This window comes from Ochotona princeps, chromosome 4 (assembly GCF_030435755.1).
Source record: "Ochotona princeps isolate mOchPri1 chromosome 4, mOchPri1.hap1, whole genome shotgun sequence".
NCBI lineage: Eukaryota > Metazoa > Chordata > Mammalia > Lagomorpha > Ochotonidae > Ochotona > Ochotona princeps.
In genome coordinates, this window is record NC_080835.1 from 82,649,489 (window position 1) to 82,665,738 (window position 16,250).

The 16,250-nt window shown below is 36.0% G+C and overlaps 1 protein-coding gene across 1 annotated transcript in view; it reads right to left on the bottom strand.

Moving 5' to 3' along the window:
- Nucleotides 1-16,250, bottom strand: part of GRIA4 (glutamate ionotropic receptor AMPA type subunit 4) — a 318,830-nt gene that overhangs the window by 186,256 nt on the left and 116,324 nt on the right. Inside the window, exon 4 of the mRNA XM_004585025.2 lies at nucleotides 10,529-10,768. Coding sequence (XP_004585082.1) covers nucleotides 10,529-10,768 — 240 coding nt within the window. The remainder of the gene's footprint in view (nucleotides 1-10,528; nucleotides 10,769-16,250) is intronic.

The window sequence follows — 16,250 nt, forward strand, 5'->3', positions numbered from 1 at the left end:
AAAGAAAAACAGCATTTTATGACAGATGAAAACTTTTGGAAAACACAAATTTCAGTGTCCATGTATAGAATTTTATTAGAACATGGGCATGATACTCATTCATTTATATAGTCCAGTGGCTTATTTTCAGCACTACAGAACTGAGTAATTATGATAGAAACCATGTGGACTCTGAAGCCTAAAATGTGTACTAGTTATCCCTTTATAGCAACATTTGACAATGTCTTTCATTAAGCAAAAGAAAATGATACAATGCAAACTCTTCTGCGTGACCGACTAGAACACTGGTTAAATGCAAAAGCTGGTTGGCTGAGAAAGGCAACTGAGTTCAAGCTCTGTTAGCTGACTAGTATATGGCATTGGGCACATTACCTAACCTCACTAAATCCTAATTATCCCAAGAGTAAAAAAAAAAAAAGTTCTATTTACCTTTAGGTTTTTGGGGAGAATCAAATATCTAACATGCTACATAAAGTATCCAATGCATAAGGGCAGTTGAGGCACCACAAAGAAATACCTAAAACATAAAGATGTGTAAATGTTGAAGATGTAGAGAAATCAAAATGCAAATTTTCTGATACTGGTGTTGTGGCGTGGTGGGTAAAGCTGCCATCTGTGACACAGGCATCCCACATGGGTTTCAGTTCAAGTCCAGGGTAGTCTACTTCCAAGCCAGCTCCCTGCTAATTTTCCTGGGAACATAAAAAAGGATGAGCCAAGTTTTGGGGCCCTTGTTCACAAATGAGAGACGCAAAAGAAGCTCTTGACTCCTGCATTTGAAATAACTCATGTCCAGTATTTACACCCTTTTGGATGGAAGATGTCTTTCTGTTTCTGCCCCTCCCTGTATCTATAAACTCCACTTTTCAAAGAAATAAAATAAGCCTTTAAATAATGTGTTTCCTAAAGATGGAGCAAAAGAAAGCTTGACTTGTTCATACTGAAGAAAAATAGAATTCAAGATAAAAAGCATTATCAAGAGCAGAGGAGTTCATGACATGAAATAAAAATGGTTTAATCTACAGGAAAACACACAAAAAAAATCATTGTTACAAAATGAAAACTTTGCAGTGAGAAATTAAGAAAACTAGTAGAATTCCATGACCTTTCTCCAGCAGTCAGAAATTTACAAAAAATGTAGAAGATTTGACTAAGTGTAATTACATGATACCTTGTAATTAAATAGACATTCTTTTAACCTGCCATGCAATATTATCCACATTGCCCAGGGCATTAGAACATGAAGAAAATCTTTAAAACTTTACGACTTTAAACTTCAGCATTCTTGCAAACAGATTTTCTGACTTATATATGTTATATTTGGCAAGACTGGCTGGAAGACCAATGCAAACCTTGCCAGAAAAGTATAAACTACAGAATAGATAAAAATATAGGTCACTAAAGAGCAATGTTCCAAGAAAAAATACCAGCAGATGGTTCATTTTGGCATGTTCATGAAAGATAGATTTGAAGAGGATAGCATGGGAGCAAAGGAGAGATGCTGGTTGATGTAGGAGAGTGATGAATCTTAAGGCATCAGTAGGTGAAATGGAGGTGTGGCATGCATTTACGGCATTTTTAGATGATGTACATTTAGCAGGACTGATGACTCATTGAGAATGATCGCATTAGAGAGGCAAAAAAAAAAAAAAAAAAAAAAAGAAAAAAAGCAAGAAAGTACCAGCATTTCTAGCTTGTAAGGCAGAGTGCCAAGCTCTAAGGAAGAGAATATATCAAAACCAAGCTTAAGGAGGTAGGTGATGGCTTTACTCCTGGAATGTTGAGTCTGGAGATGCCAAGTGCAATATATAACTGTTACTGTTAAATGTATCATGCTCAAGGGAGAGGTAGGGGCTTTAAGTATAGATTTTGAAATCATTGTAACATAAATGAGATTGAGGCCCAGTGATCCATTCATTATTATTTATTAAGTATGATTGTTCAAGGAAATTCAATGAGAAAGACAGTTTCTTGAATCCAACCTTTGAAGAAGGTGATGATGAAAGCAGAGAATGGAGAAAGTAATTAGGATGAGATATTTGCAGTAGTTAACTATACATTTTATGAAACACAGAGAAGGAAATTTAACCCCTTTGAGGGAAAATGTGTGAAATATGGCTTCTGGAGGGAAGTTACACTCAGACCTGAAGGATGAACAGAAGTTATCAGTGGAAAAAATGGAAATCCAACAGTTACAGAGGGAATGGCATTTGCAGTGCAGTCAAGGCAAGAGAAAGAACCCAGCATGTTCAAAATCTTTGAAAAGTTCATTTTAACTGGGATTTGGTATCCTGGGAAGTGGGCCATGTAATGAGATAAGAGAAGCAATCAGAAGACAGATTATGGCGTGTTCTTTCAGAAATTTGGACATTCTGAAAAGAGTATAGAAAAGTCAGGAGATCACTGTAATCACAGATACAGCACCAAGAGCTTTGTATTTAAGCATCTTAAAGAGGCAAGAACCTGAAATCAGACCCAAGGTGAATGCCTGTGCTTTCAGAACAGTCAGAGAAAGAGAAGTCTAGTAAGGACAAAGAACAGAAGCAATCACAATTCTATGAGTTGTTTCTTCATAAATCTAACATTTGAAATTGGAAGTGTCCATTGTTACATGAAAGTTCATATTTTTGGTTATAAAATACAACCCAAATGTCCTTGATGTATGATTAAGAGTATTAAAATGATAAATATTTACTGGGGTGTAAGCATAAGTTATTATAGTGTTAGTGTATTCATGATAATAGCAATAATGCTACTGGAATAATAGCCATGTGATATATAGTGTTTAACCAACACATTTAACTTTGTTTTTGAGATTGATTTATTTGACAGGAAAGTCAGAGTTATACAGAGGGAGAGGGAGAGAGAGAGAGAGATCCTCCGTAAGTTGATTCACTCTCCAAATGGTTGCAATGGTCAGAGCTGAGCGGACCCAGTCAGGAGTTAGGAACTTCTTACTTGTCTTGCATGTGGGTGTAGGGATGCAAGCACTTGAACCTTCCTCTGCTGCTTTCCAAAGCCATTAACGGGGAGCTGGCTGGAAAGCAGAGGAATGGGGCCTTGAATTGACACCCACTTGGGTTGCTGGCATTGCAGATAATATATTACCTTGCTACACCACTACACTGGCACCAGTCAATGCCATTAACTTTCTAAACATTTTGAATTTAGCTCATAATGAATCATTGGATTTTATTGCTAATATGGTTTTCAGACCAGGAAACTAAAGTCCGGCAACATAGTAAATCTGATATCTGAATGTTGGAATTCAGGCATTTAAAACCGTGGTGTTGTGTGGCTTTCCTACACAGACAATATCTGGACTATAGAACTGAAATGGTGCTGAAACAATCTCTATTTGCACAGACAAAATATTAGCAGAGTTGTAGCTTCCACTAAGAAGAGTTTATATATTATATCAAAGAACTGTTTTTCATTATAAGATATACTAAATTACGGTTTTCCAAAGCCCTGACACTGTGCCTATACATGATGAGCAACTAACAAACTCATCTGTCTACTATCTCTTACTTCAGATACATGCTTTACCCTGCATTTAAACCTTAATGACCCCTTATAATTGGTTAATATTTCCTTTAATTTTATAATAAATGGAAAAGCTCATAAAACAAATAAAAATGATCTTTAGGAATGCGTTCATATTTGTAAAAAGAAGACATTTTCTCCATATTTTCAGATAAACAAGGATATATTAATTAAACAAATTGACAGAATTTATGTCATTCACAAAGTTACTGCTTTAGAAAGTTGTGGATCATTCAAAAGATGGAATTGGTGAGAAAGGCCTGCATAGTTTTGTCCTTCTTAGATAATTGCTAATCCATTATTCTTAACATTTCTTCAATCAAATAATTCTATAAGAACATGTTCCCTCTCCTTGGTTCTAAGACTTGGTTGAATAACTCAGTTGATAGGTGCAGAATATGCTCAGGTTGGTATCAAAAACCTAAACATTTAAAATAAAAATTTAGTAGTTCAAAAAGCCACAGAAAAATAGTCAACAATAGTCAAATCATAACTGTACTGGGCCCTTAACACGCTTATTTTGTAACTTACTTGCTGAAACTTTTGAATTCTCACAGCATGGAGGCATAATTACTTCTCCAGTAGGTAAACGATCTTCGCTGTATCTGCTTTTATCTCTGAGCCAGGGAATGAATCCTGAGAGTGGGAATGAATGCATAGGAAAGAACAGCAAATTTGTAATAATCTCTAACCCAGCACAAATCATCATGGACGTTTGCAGCCTGGTTCTCCCGGACATCCCAGGCCGACCTTTCAGACTCTTTGTAGTGGACCTTCAGAAGACCGTGGGCACCAAGAAAGCAACTGAGTGCAGGCCTCTGTCCTTTGTTTCCAGAATTCTTCCCTTCTGTCAATCTTTCTATTTTGCTACTTGCTTTGCTCTTTTCTTCTCCTAAATTCGCTTGTTTGTATGCCTTGTCATTATTCTTGGCTCAGCCCTGTGTTTGGCAATGCTGCTCTGATTCATTCTTGTTGTTAGATTTCAGCACTTCTTAAGACTGACCTCTGGCATCTGGCCTTCGTCCTTCATTCTGTAACCAGGAACCACAGGAAGTGATGCATAGGCATGTGCCTCCCGTTGCCTCCTCTCACCAGGGAATAGCGACGAGAAGCACAGCCTTCTTCATAAAAAGTCGCTCTTCCCTTGCTGTCCTATCCACTCACCCTGCAGGGCATGGCTGAGCTCCCTTTCCGAATTTAACGCCGGCAGAATCTGGCTTAATGAAGGCAGGGGACACATGTGGTACTGACTTCAATGGAGACGCCCCCAGAAATGCAAGCTGCCTATCTGTGATTACTGTATCTCCCTCAGAGACAATCAGGAATCTTGCAGAAAGTTACACTGTTACTTTTTTTTTCACTTGGCTTCATTTTCTCTCTTTTTTTTATTATTATTAATTACATTGTATTATCTGACACAGTTTCATAGGCTCTGGGATTCCCCCATCCCCTCTCCATGCCTTCCCACCATAGTGGATTCCTCCACCGTGTTGCAGTATTACAGTTCAAATTCAGTCAAGATTCTTTCATTGCAAGCGTATTCCAAGCATAGAGTCCAGCTGCTATTTTTAACTGTCTTTCTGTTCGCATGATGGTTTGACTCCTCCAAAAGGCAGTCACATGATTCAAAAGGTGGTATTTTGGGTAGGCTGCCTGGTAGTGGCGTGGTGGCATCCTCACGCTTGTCAACAGGCAAAAAGCGAGTAAGTGACTTGTCAGCCTGGCCACAAATGTAATCAAAGTTTAATATCTATGTATAGATAGATATATAGATATATAGATAGATAGATAGACACTTCAATGAATTATAAAAAAAATGGATGACTTTGTTACAGACAAGTAATTGAATGAACGTTTTCAAGAAAAATTTACAAAAAGGAGAATTTGCTTTCCTAAATGCATTAGAAGGGAGTTTCGTGGAAAGCGGAACAGTCAGAACTTGAACCACCATCAATACAGGATGACAGCTCTGCAGGCAGAAGCTTAATCTAATATGCCAAAATAGGAGCCCAGTTAAAAATGTCTTGTAGCTCTAGAATTTATATGTCCATTAACTCTGTTATATTCTTACTTTTATTTTCTCTCCATAATAAAAATGGAGTAGAGGAATTTGAAATAACAATCACAGTGCTAGTGTGAGTGGCCAACAGGAATTATAAACTGGTAGAATGAGGAAAAAAAATCACACTTGTCTATATTTTAATACTATTGATACTGTGGATACTAGATACTCCTCTCTGCACTGCTGTAAGGTGATTTTTAGAGAGGTATTTTTAGAGATGTTTTGTTACTGATGATCTACTGCTTTCCTCTCTTTTTCATATGGGAATATATCACCAGGTATATTCATTATAGTTATCTTTTGTGCCATCTCTTCGTATTTTTATTTTAGTGGTTAGTTTGAAGAGTTTTTAGACATCTTATCATTCAGGAACCCTCATAGTAACAGAACAATAGGAAATAGATAATAGATACACAATGGAAAAGATTTATGGAAAGGACAGGTACATGTGCTAAAGGAGGCTGAGAAGTCTTAACACTCCTCAAGCTTGAGGTCCAGTGAAGCCTTTGTTGAAGTCTGGTCCAGCTTCTAAGCCTGAACAACAGAGGAACCAGTAGTATAAGTTGCGGTCCAGGTACATTTAAGGTTTGAGATTAGGGATGGAGAGTGTGATTACTAGTTTGAATTCACAGGCTGGGCAAATAGGATTGCTAACGTGTAAGGAAGAAGATGGGTGACCTGGCTCAAGCAGTGAAATCCAATTGCCCTTCCTCTGCTATTTTGTTCTATTTGGCCCCCCAGTGCATTGAATGACGCCCAGTCTTCCAAAGTAATTGAACACTTTTGTGGACATATTCAGAAATAATGCTTTGCAAGTTGTCTGGGTATCATTTATCCCAGGCAAGTTGACAATTTTTAAAGCTTTATTTAAAAGGTGGTTACAAACAGAGGGATGAAAAGAGATAAAGTGGGGTGAAATAGAGAAAAAGAATAAAAAAGATACTTAAAGGTATCCCATGCCTCTATGTCTACATTGTTCTTTTTCTGTTGCTTAGATACTGACTTACTTTGCAAAAGGATTTTAACAAAGTTCAGAAATGAAGAACATGGATGCAATAAACCCGAAAAGTAGAAATCAAATAAAGCTCTAACTTCTTCCTCACACAAACGTACTCCTCTTAACATCCCCTCATTTCTGAAACAATTTAAATGTAAGATATACACCAGCGAATATTTATGCCATTCAGGATATAATTTTCTAGGTTTTGAAAACATGTCATGCAGTGTAAAAAATACATTTTTAAAGAAAAATGCAAGAAACAATAAAGATCAAGGAAACAAGCCAAGAGAAATTTTTTCTTTGTGCTTTGCCAAAAATCTCTCTTTGGGGACTCATTTACATACATTATAATATTTATGAAGATCCCGAATGCAAGATATTGAACGACCTTGAAGCAATTCTATTAACCTTGGAAGTACAAATCCAAATAAGTGAGTGAACATTAAGCATTAAAGAGAACCAGGATCATGTTCAGTCTGCTGTCAGCCATTGCTCACTCTGAAAATGAAATCAAGAACTCTTACTATCACATATTTTTGAAAAATAACAACTAAGAGCATAAGACTTTTCAGAAAGCTATGATTATTTATTCTTATCTCTCCCTTCATAAATTCACTTCGTGTTAGAAATGACCAAAAATGTACCATAAACATTTGAAATTTTGGGCAATAGACACAGTTTAAAAAATTCTTGGAAAAAAGTTTATTTCGAAAGGGAAAATACATGTGCTCAGTTTTTCCACCACCATTTATTAAAAGACACTGCTACAGTGTATGTTCTTGGCACATTAAAAAAAAAATTAACTGGTTTGTGGCGCACAGTGTTGAAGAACATGTTAAACTGTTGCCTGATGTGCCAGTATACTAGATGGGCACCACTTCGAATTCTGGTTGCTCAACTTCCAACCCACTTTCCTGCTAATGTGCCTGGGAAATCAGCAGTTCAAGTGCTTGGGTCCATGACATTCATGGGAAAGACCTGGAAAAAGCCGCAGGCTCCTGGTTTTGGGTTGGCCCAGCACAAAGCATGGTAAATATTTGGAGAATGAACCAGTCAATTGAAGGTCTCTCCATCTCCCTGTTTCTCTCTCTAATTCTGCATATAAATTGGACATATTCATGGACTGCAGAGTGATCTTCATACATGGCTACACTATATAGTGTTGAAATGAGGACAAAATAATATCCTCTAGGTTCATTTTTTAATGGTGAAATAATTCCAAATAATTGCTTCCAGCTTTTTTTAATAATTGTGTACTATGCAAGACATGAAAACTTATTCCATTTATCTAAATACAGCTTAGTGTCCATTCAGTAACCTTTTCCCATTCTTTCCTTGTGCCTTCTCTCCCCACACCTAGGTAAGCATAATTTTATTTTCAACTTCTACAATATTGTTTATTCTTTATATAAATGAAATCATATTTCCAGTTTGGACCAGTTATTTTTAATTCAGACCATTAAGTTTTGAAGTTGGGTTGAGATTAGCTATCCATTCTGAAGTAACTATTAAACAGAACTAAAAAGGTATATATATATTAATGGTTAGAAACCAGAGACTTAAATTCTAGTATGACTAATTGGAAAGACAGACTTCATCCAGTAAGTAAATTAAAGTTTGCAAGATGCCATTATTAGAAGGAATTGTACCCAAATCACTTGGGATTTAGCTTCTGGAGGCCAAGGATTCTTTAAATCACCAAGGATATGCTTAATTAAGAATAGACCGATCCTATGGCAAGAAGTAATAAGAAATGGTTTAATGTTGGAGTACAATCGAATGAGAGCCCAGTAAAATACAAACTGATACAAAAGGAAGATGTCATATTAAATCCCTGTTGTGTGGGAAGGTTAATCATGCATGAATGCTTAAAACTCTCTTTAAGAAATTTGACTTATACAGGGTCAGAGAGAAAACATGAGTCACAAATTCCACTGATATTTATGTGAGGCCAAGCTATCACAGGCTAAGCATTTTTTCCCCCCAAATGGAGAACTGAGCTGTCACATAATGACACAAAAGGAGAACTAGGTTATGTACAGTCTGTTTATCTATCTCTCTCTCTATCTATTGACATTTTGATTTGATTTTCAGTATACTTTCCTCTAATATGTACTTCCTTCTGTAGGAATTAAAGAAAATTAAATAAAAATAAAAGAAAAATAATATGCTAAAATATAAGACTCTCATATTCTCAAATAAAATTAGAATAAGTTCCAGTTATTGAGAAAATATACAAAAGATATTACATTTCTGAAAGGAAAATTTACCATGAATGCCAGCAGGAGTAATGTACTAGTATTACAATTTATGTAGCATCTTAAATGAGATACTTTGTTTAGTTAAATGTGTAAGTTTTATGATTAAAGATAATTCAACTGGTGAGTTTTCACCTTTGAGTTTAAGAAACAGTACTTTGAACAGTTTGAACACAGATGATTTCTTTAAAACATTTATTTTTCTGTATTCTTTCATGTGAGGAAAAAGTATATCTGAAGTCATGACTCCTTTCACAAAGTTATGTTAAATAATGTTATTAAAATATTACTTTCTTTGAACTTCATTCTAACTTCGTAACTTCAAACTTTGAGGGAAAATGACTGAATACAAAAACAGGTGGTTCCATAATTTGTTTTTGAAATAAACTGTCTTGCTAGGATTCTAGTTTCTGGATAAAATACAGAGAAAAAAAGTTATTTATGGCAACTACTTAAATTATGCTTCCACTGAAAAAAATTAATATTGACTATTATATAAAATGCATGTAGTTTTAATGATGTAATACATTACTGATTCACCTCATATTTCCAACACATGAGAAAATCATGTGGATTCACTTATCAACCTTTTGAGTCTGAGAGGTAAAGATAAAATGAAAGGCTGCCCTACTAAATATGTGCTACTATTGCCATGACCATTTATTAATCACTTAAGGCTTTATATTTCAAACTCAACCCCATGGTTTAAGTCACAATTAAGATGTTCCAAAACATCTTGCTCATTTGCACTAAGTCATTCATGCAAATTTTAAGGATTTAGTGCTGTGATATTGTGACATATATAGTCTTCATCTGCACTTCCTGACATACATTTCCTTTGGATCTCTGGAGTGACATGGGTGCCTTTTATATGCTTATGAATGATTAGTGACCAGAGAGGACTTCCTAGATAAATATAGGATAGTGTGTGTGTGTCATGGGAAAGACAAAGCTGTTATTCAGAGGATTGGAACTTGGAAACTACCCGCTCAATTTCTGGAAAGCAGAGAGAGAAGTTGAGGATTAAACTGAGCTCCAATGAATGGTCAATGAGACATTGAATCATGCCTGTAATGGAGTTTCCATATAGGAAAGTGTTGGAGGACCCTGGGTAGTTGGGCTTTCCATGCACGAATGTAGAGGTCCAAGTCTTGTGCTCTTTCTCCCACAAATCACCCCATTCATGTCTTCCTTGCATTCTTTTATATCAAATGACAAAAGTGGGGTTTTTTTGCTGAGTCCTTTGAATAGCTTTAATAAATTAATTGAACCCAAAGAGAAGGTCATGAGAACCAAAATGTGTAGTTACAAGCATGAGTGAGACAACCTGGAGCCTGCAATTGATATTTGCAGTTAGGGGCAGCATTGTTGGAACACAACCTTCCTTTGGTGGAGTTTGAGTCTCTCTCCTGGGTGATAGTGTCATAACTGAAGGGAGATTGGCTTCATCTAGCAGGTGTCTGTTGAAGATATGCCAGAGGATTTCTTTGTGTATGTGGGTAAAACCTTTCCGCGTTTTGATGATGAGATCACAGAAGAATTTTGTGTTGATTTTTTTGTGTGAGAGTAGAGAAAACACCTTGTTTTGTTAAGGATTAAATGGATGCAAAGCCATTCCACTGAACAATTAGATTTTTCATGTAGTTAGGAGACAGGACTTACCTCTGTCTGTGTCATAGAGGAAGACAAAACAGTTCCACTCATAGTGATCCAGTAGACTCAACAGCGCTCCTCGTAAGGATGGCCTTAGTTGCAGCACAAACTGGCTCTCCCCCTCCGTAGGGAAACTTGGTGTGATGAGGGAGATGTGCAAGGCGCTGCAGAATGAGGTCAAGGTATGCACTGACCTCTTGTCATAGAGTCCAAAAATGGCAAAGACTCCTCTGGAGTACTGGGAACAGACTGCAAAAAAAGGAAGAAACAGCACAAAACTGTAAACACTCACATGTACCAATTTTAAAATCTATATTCTATTTGATTAAGAAACAATCACTGAATCTTTGATAAGTCAAGACTCTGAGACTAGGTATGAAAAACAAGCATGATCAAATCATGAATTCTTGAGCTTATATTCAAAACCCTACATTGTGTCAAGGCGATTTGAATTAAAGGTCTGAGTTTAAAACTAATCAGAAGGACCAGCATTGTGGCATCGCTGGCAAAACTGCTGCCTGCCATATCGTCATGAAATCATTCCATGTGGATGCCAGTTCATATTTTGGCTGCTCCATGTCTAATCTAGGTCTCTACTAATGACCAGGGAAAACCAGTAAAGATGATCCAGCGGCTTAGGTCTCTGCCTCCTGATTGGAAATAAAGAAGCACATCCTAGCTCTCAGCTTTGGCCCATCAGCCTATGATGGTCAGCTGAGGATTGAACCAGCAGACAAAAGATCTTGCTCTCTATCTCCCCGTCTCCGTTACTCTTAATTAATCAGGTAAAAACAAATAATTTTTTAAAAAAACAACCTGATTTGAATTTACTTACTTGTAAAACTAGAAAACACTTCGGATGTTTTGCAATTTAATTTTTGTTTGAAAGTCTGAGGGATGGATGCAGAAGGAAATCCTCCATCTGTTGGTTCACTCCCCAAGTGCATGCAATAGCCAAGACTGGGCTAGGATCAAAGGAGGCAGGAGGCAGGAATTCAAACCGTATCTCCCACGTGGTTGGAAGGAAGCCATGTACTTACAGTATCATCTGCTGCTTCTCAAAATACATGTTAGCAGAAATTTGAACTTGGAAGCAGAATTCAAGCCCAAGTGTTCCAATATAGGATGTATATGTGGCAGGTAACAAATGCTGCACTAAACACCCAATCTAACACTTGAAGTTTGTCAGTATTACTTAAGGTAACACCTAAGTTCCCTTGATTTCCTTCTTGCTAAGTTATGGGCATTCATTTTTACTCTTGAATTGGCCTACATTTGTTATTTGATGTAAAATGTCACTCTTTTTTTCCCCCTTCAATACAGTTTCATTTCTTTTTTTAATCACAATCTTAGTGCTGTCATGAATCATATTTGAAAAGAAAAGGTACGGTGTCTCAGAAATAAGTCTTGGGCTGTGAGTTTTAAAAAATTGGGGTCAATGTGGTAGACAAAGCAATTCCAAACCCAATATAACCAAGATTGCCTGAAGTGAGAGGACCCTCAGGAAATACAGCCTCAGTCGTTGCAAGGCCAACAAAATATTGTCATAAAGAGAGTAAGTTCCTTCTGGAAGTTGCTGCCCAATGATATTATGATAACTTCACATTGCTGGTTTCTGATGCCAAATGGTAACTTTTCCTCATTTACATTTTAAAGGATATAATCTGCAAAGGGAATACTTTTGGTTGTTGTTGAGACCATTAAATGTCTGCTCCAATTCCAAATTTGTATAGCTCATCAGGTATGACTAATGATTCTATTTTCTCCTGTTTCATATTGTTAGTTTAAGAAGTATTTGAGCCTATCAAATTTTTGCTTTCTGATTTTATTTATTACTTTCAATTGATGCATTCATTACTAAGTCAAGGGTACTGTACAACCTAGATGTTTTAATCTTGGAAGTAGTTCATTTGTTAGAAATACATTTGGTTTTGTTTCACTAAAACACTGTTAGATATTTGAAAAAAATTTCTTAAGAACCGGTTTGTATATTCTATAGCATTTAGATTTTAGGGAATAATGAAACCTAATTTAACATAATAATTTAGTAAAACATGGAGATGTTTTTTCTGTTCTTTTTTATTATGCCTCTTGAATTTGAGAATAAGTGTAAACAATAATTGCAACTGCAAAAGGCAAAAATCAACAGAAAATGATTAATATCATTAGACAATATACCTTAAGCAATATACACATCTTCAAAAGCTAAAGCCTGACTAATGAACCAGAATTAACATTCAGTTTGCCCAAACTGGGATAGAAAATTGACACATGTTAGTGTCATATATTAATGGATAGAAGAAAACTATCTTTGGCAGCAAATGAAAAAAAATAGTGTTTTTAATTATTGGTCAAGTGGCTGGATTGATTTGCTCTTCTTTGCATTCACTACGAATGCATAAGTGGCGAGGATTGAGATAATGAATGTAAAACTGTTGTTTCACGAAGATATGAGAGGCAATTAGTAAATGGAAAACTTGGACCTAAACTTTCTGTCATACACATTTATATAGTTTAAATCTGCTGTTATTTATTAGGATTTGAGGTAAGATACCACATAAAACCATTATACCACTTATGTTTATCAATAATATATTCAGGTTAATTTAAAAAGTCGATAACAGAAGAAGATTCAACTTCAAAGTGTTTTCTCATTCAGGAGCTGGAATTTTATTAGAGTTGATTGACCAACAAAGCACACTTGTTTTGGCAATGTGAGTGGATGTCATTATCTTGCAATGTAGCAAGAACACCATAATTCAACCTTTGTGAATCTTGAGTTTAATCTAAATCAATCCTCTATTTCAGGCAATCTGATCAGTCAAGTTGCTGGATCAGACACTGTGTGTGAATGCTCCACCAGGGCTTCTGGATTTAGTCTCTCAGTGTTACCTTGAGTTTTGTTCCAATTAAGGAAAAGCACTTAATCTTTTTTTTTTTAAGACTTACTTTTTTTCTTATTGGAAAGGCAGATTTACACAGAGAGGACATACAGAGAGGAAGATCTGTCTGCTGGATCACTCCCCAGGTGGCCACAATGGCCAGAGCTGAGTAGATCTTAAACCAAGAGCCAGGAAAGTCTTACAGGGTCCCAAGGGTTTGAGATATCTTCCTCTGCCTTTCCAAGCCACAAGCAGGGAGCCGGATGGGAAGTGGAACAGCCAGGACACGAACCGGCGCCCATATGAGATTCCAGGTTTACAAGGGGATGATTTAGCCACTGAATCATTATGCCAGGCCCAGAACTCAATATGACAAACAATCTGGTTCAATTAGCTTTTTTTTTTTTTTTAACTTTTTGTCTCTTTACGTTAAAGAGAACAAATTTAATGTATTTCATATATGCAATTTTAAGAGCATGATGTACTTCCTGCCAAATCCTTCACTTTCACCCCACCTCTTTCTGTCTTATTGTTTCTTTAATTTTTAATTATTTATTTTACTGGAAAGGCAGATATATAGAGAGAAGGTGATACAGAAAGAAAGATCTTTCATCTGCTGGTTTACTCTCCAACTGCCCTCAACAGTGGAACTAAGCTGATCTGAAGTCAGCAGCAAGGAGTCTTCCCTTTTACAATGATATTGCTTTAATTTTGTCTATCATCACAAGTTCAACATTCCACTAAGCAAAGAATTCAGCCAGTGGTAAGCGGAAAACCACTGTTTCTCAAGAGTAAAAGCAAGAACTATAAAGAATAAACAAATTTCAAAGTGTAAATTTTGTTCATATACATTACTGCTTTTGGTATTCTGTATATTAGTTGCAACAAGTAAGGAAAAACATATTGTTTTTTATTTTTGGTACTTTGAAAAAGGAAGTGTATCAGCTTTAAAATTTAAACATAAAATAGATCCTGGTTTTTACTCTGGGGATGAAACTACAAGTAGCTATCAGTACTTGTTTAAGAAATTATAAACAAACACTATGTAAAATGATATACTCTATCTTATTGATATATACAATGATATTTCATATTATTGCCTGTTGTAGCACTTTAAAGCCATGTCATTTCCAAGCTTTGTTCTTTAGATCATGTTTTTATTCTAGGAACTCTTGGGATTTGCAATCAAGACTTGGCAGATTTCCTTGGAACTTTTGGTGAGACTACATTGAGTGGACCAGACTGACTTGTTGTCTGATGTCTCTCCCACCTCATCTCTACCCTGCCCCCCCAAAATCCAAAGAAATTCAGCTGTCGTGTACTTCAAATATTGACCTTCTTCCTCTGTCATATCTTGTGTGCACAGAACATTACAGTACTAAACAATGTCAACAAATAATGGCCTTTTGCACAGAAGCCACTCTACTGCTAATTCCTTCTGTAGTTTTCAAGGTAATCCTTACAACTTCCGCTTTTCTGGTGCTCACTACTCATTTACATTTACATTTATTCTATTGGGCTTTGATAGTTTTTCTAACATTGAATCAACATTTAGCTGCTTCCATTCATTTCCATCAAAATACAATTTTATTTCTTCTCTCCTTCTCTGTCTCCATTGGCTGTCTGCTGTTTTGCCTCCATTCTATGTATTCATTTTGAAGCTATCGTAAGGCTCAGCTTACAGCTTTGTCTTGGGATATATTCTGTCAGTCATCTTCCACAGATCTCCAATTGTACTTCTCTTTTTTCATCCTATTTTTTTTTTCCTGTTTAATCTGGATCACTGGTTTGGTAGGAAAGTGTTATTTGATTTTCTATGTGTGGAGATTGGCTGTTAAACAACTAAAGTTTGTGTGATGTCTTGGTCACAATTCTATTTAGTTCAATAGAGCCACATTTTAAAATATAATTATTTCAACATTTAGAATTGTTCTCTAGCTTTAGAAGAACTCTTAAATTAAAAGCATGCTTGACAATAACATTTCATCTATGGCTATTTAGCATGCAAATAATCATGCAAAAAATAGAACATGTAAATGCAAAAAAATTATAGTACACCAAGCTGTGTATAAATGTAATAATATGTATGAGAAGCAAACTGAATTCTAATTATCTCATATAAAATTGCTAGATATAACTGAGAAGAATCAATGTCTAGTCACTAAGTATATGTAATGACAATTAGACTAAAATATATTTTTGCATACAAACACTAACCATTATATTACTTCAAGTGAAATAATTCAATCTATAGTCTATACTGTTTTACTAGGGAGCTCACTTGTACCATGTATTGTTTAAATACACACATAATATAAAGTCCTGGCAATATTCCAAGTTTTACCTGATGATATCAGTTATTTATATCTTTTCATCACATGTCAAATTAAGTTAAATTTCCACATAATTTGTGAAGATGTATAGTCCTATTATGACAACAAATCAAATGAATGATGTGGCCTTAGTTTAGTATTTCTCAAGATGAAGTAGGAAACTCTAAGAGGTATAATGAATGTAACATGACCACTGCAGTGTGATTAGAAAACATGGTCTACACTGTAGCTATTGTTCTTCTCTGTCTCCTGTATTTTAAATTCACCTCATCATAAGGGCTTCCCCTCAGAACTTTTAAATTAGCTCACCTCTCCCATTATACAAAGCCAAAGACTTACTTTATGTGGGCGAACAAGTGCCAGGATGGGTCTCAACCTAGCTAGCCATGCGATGGGTAGTGGGACCATAGCTTCAGCACACACCTTGAGACTCGAAATTCCTTTGGTTCTGGCATTTGCCTAGAGAGCCCCACGGTATTGGAGCCTAAAGACAACCCTCCTGTCTTGGCAGTGCCT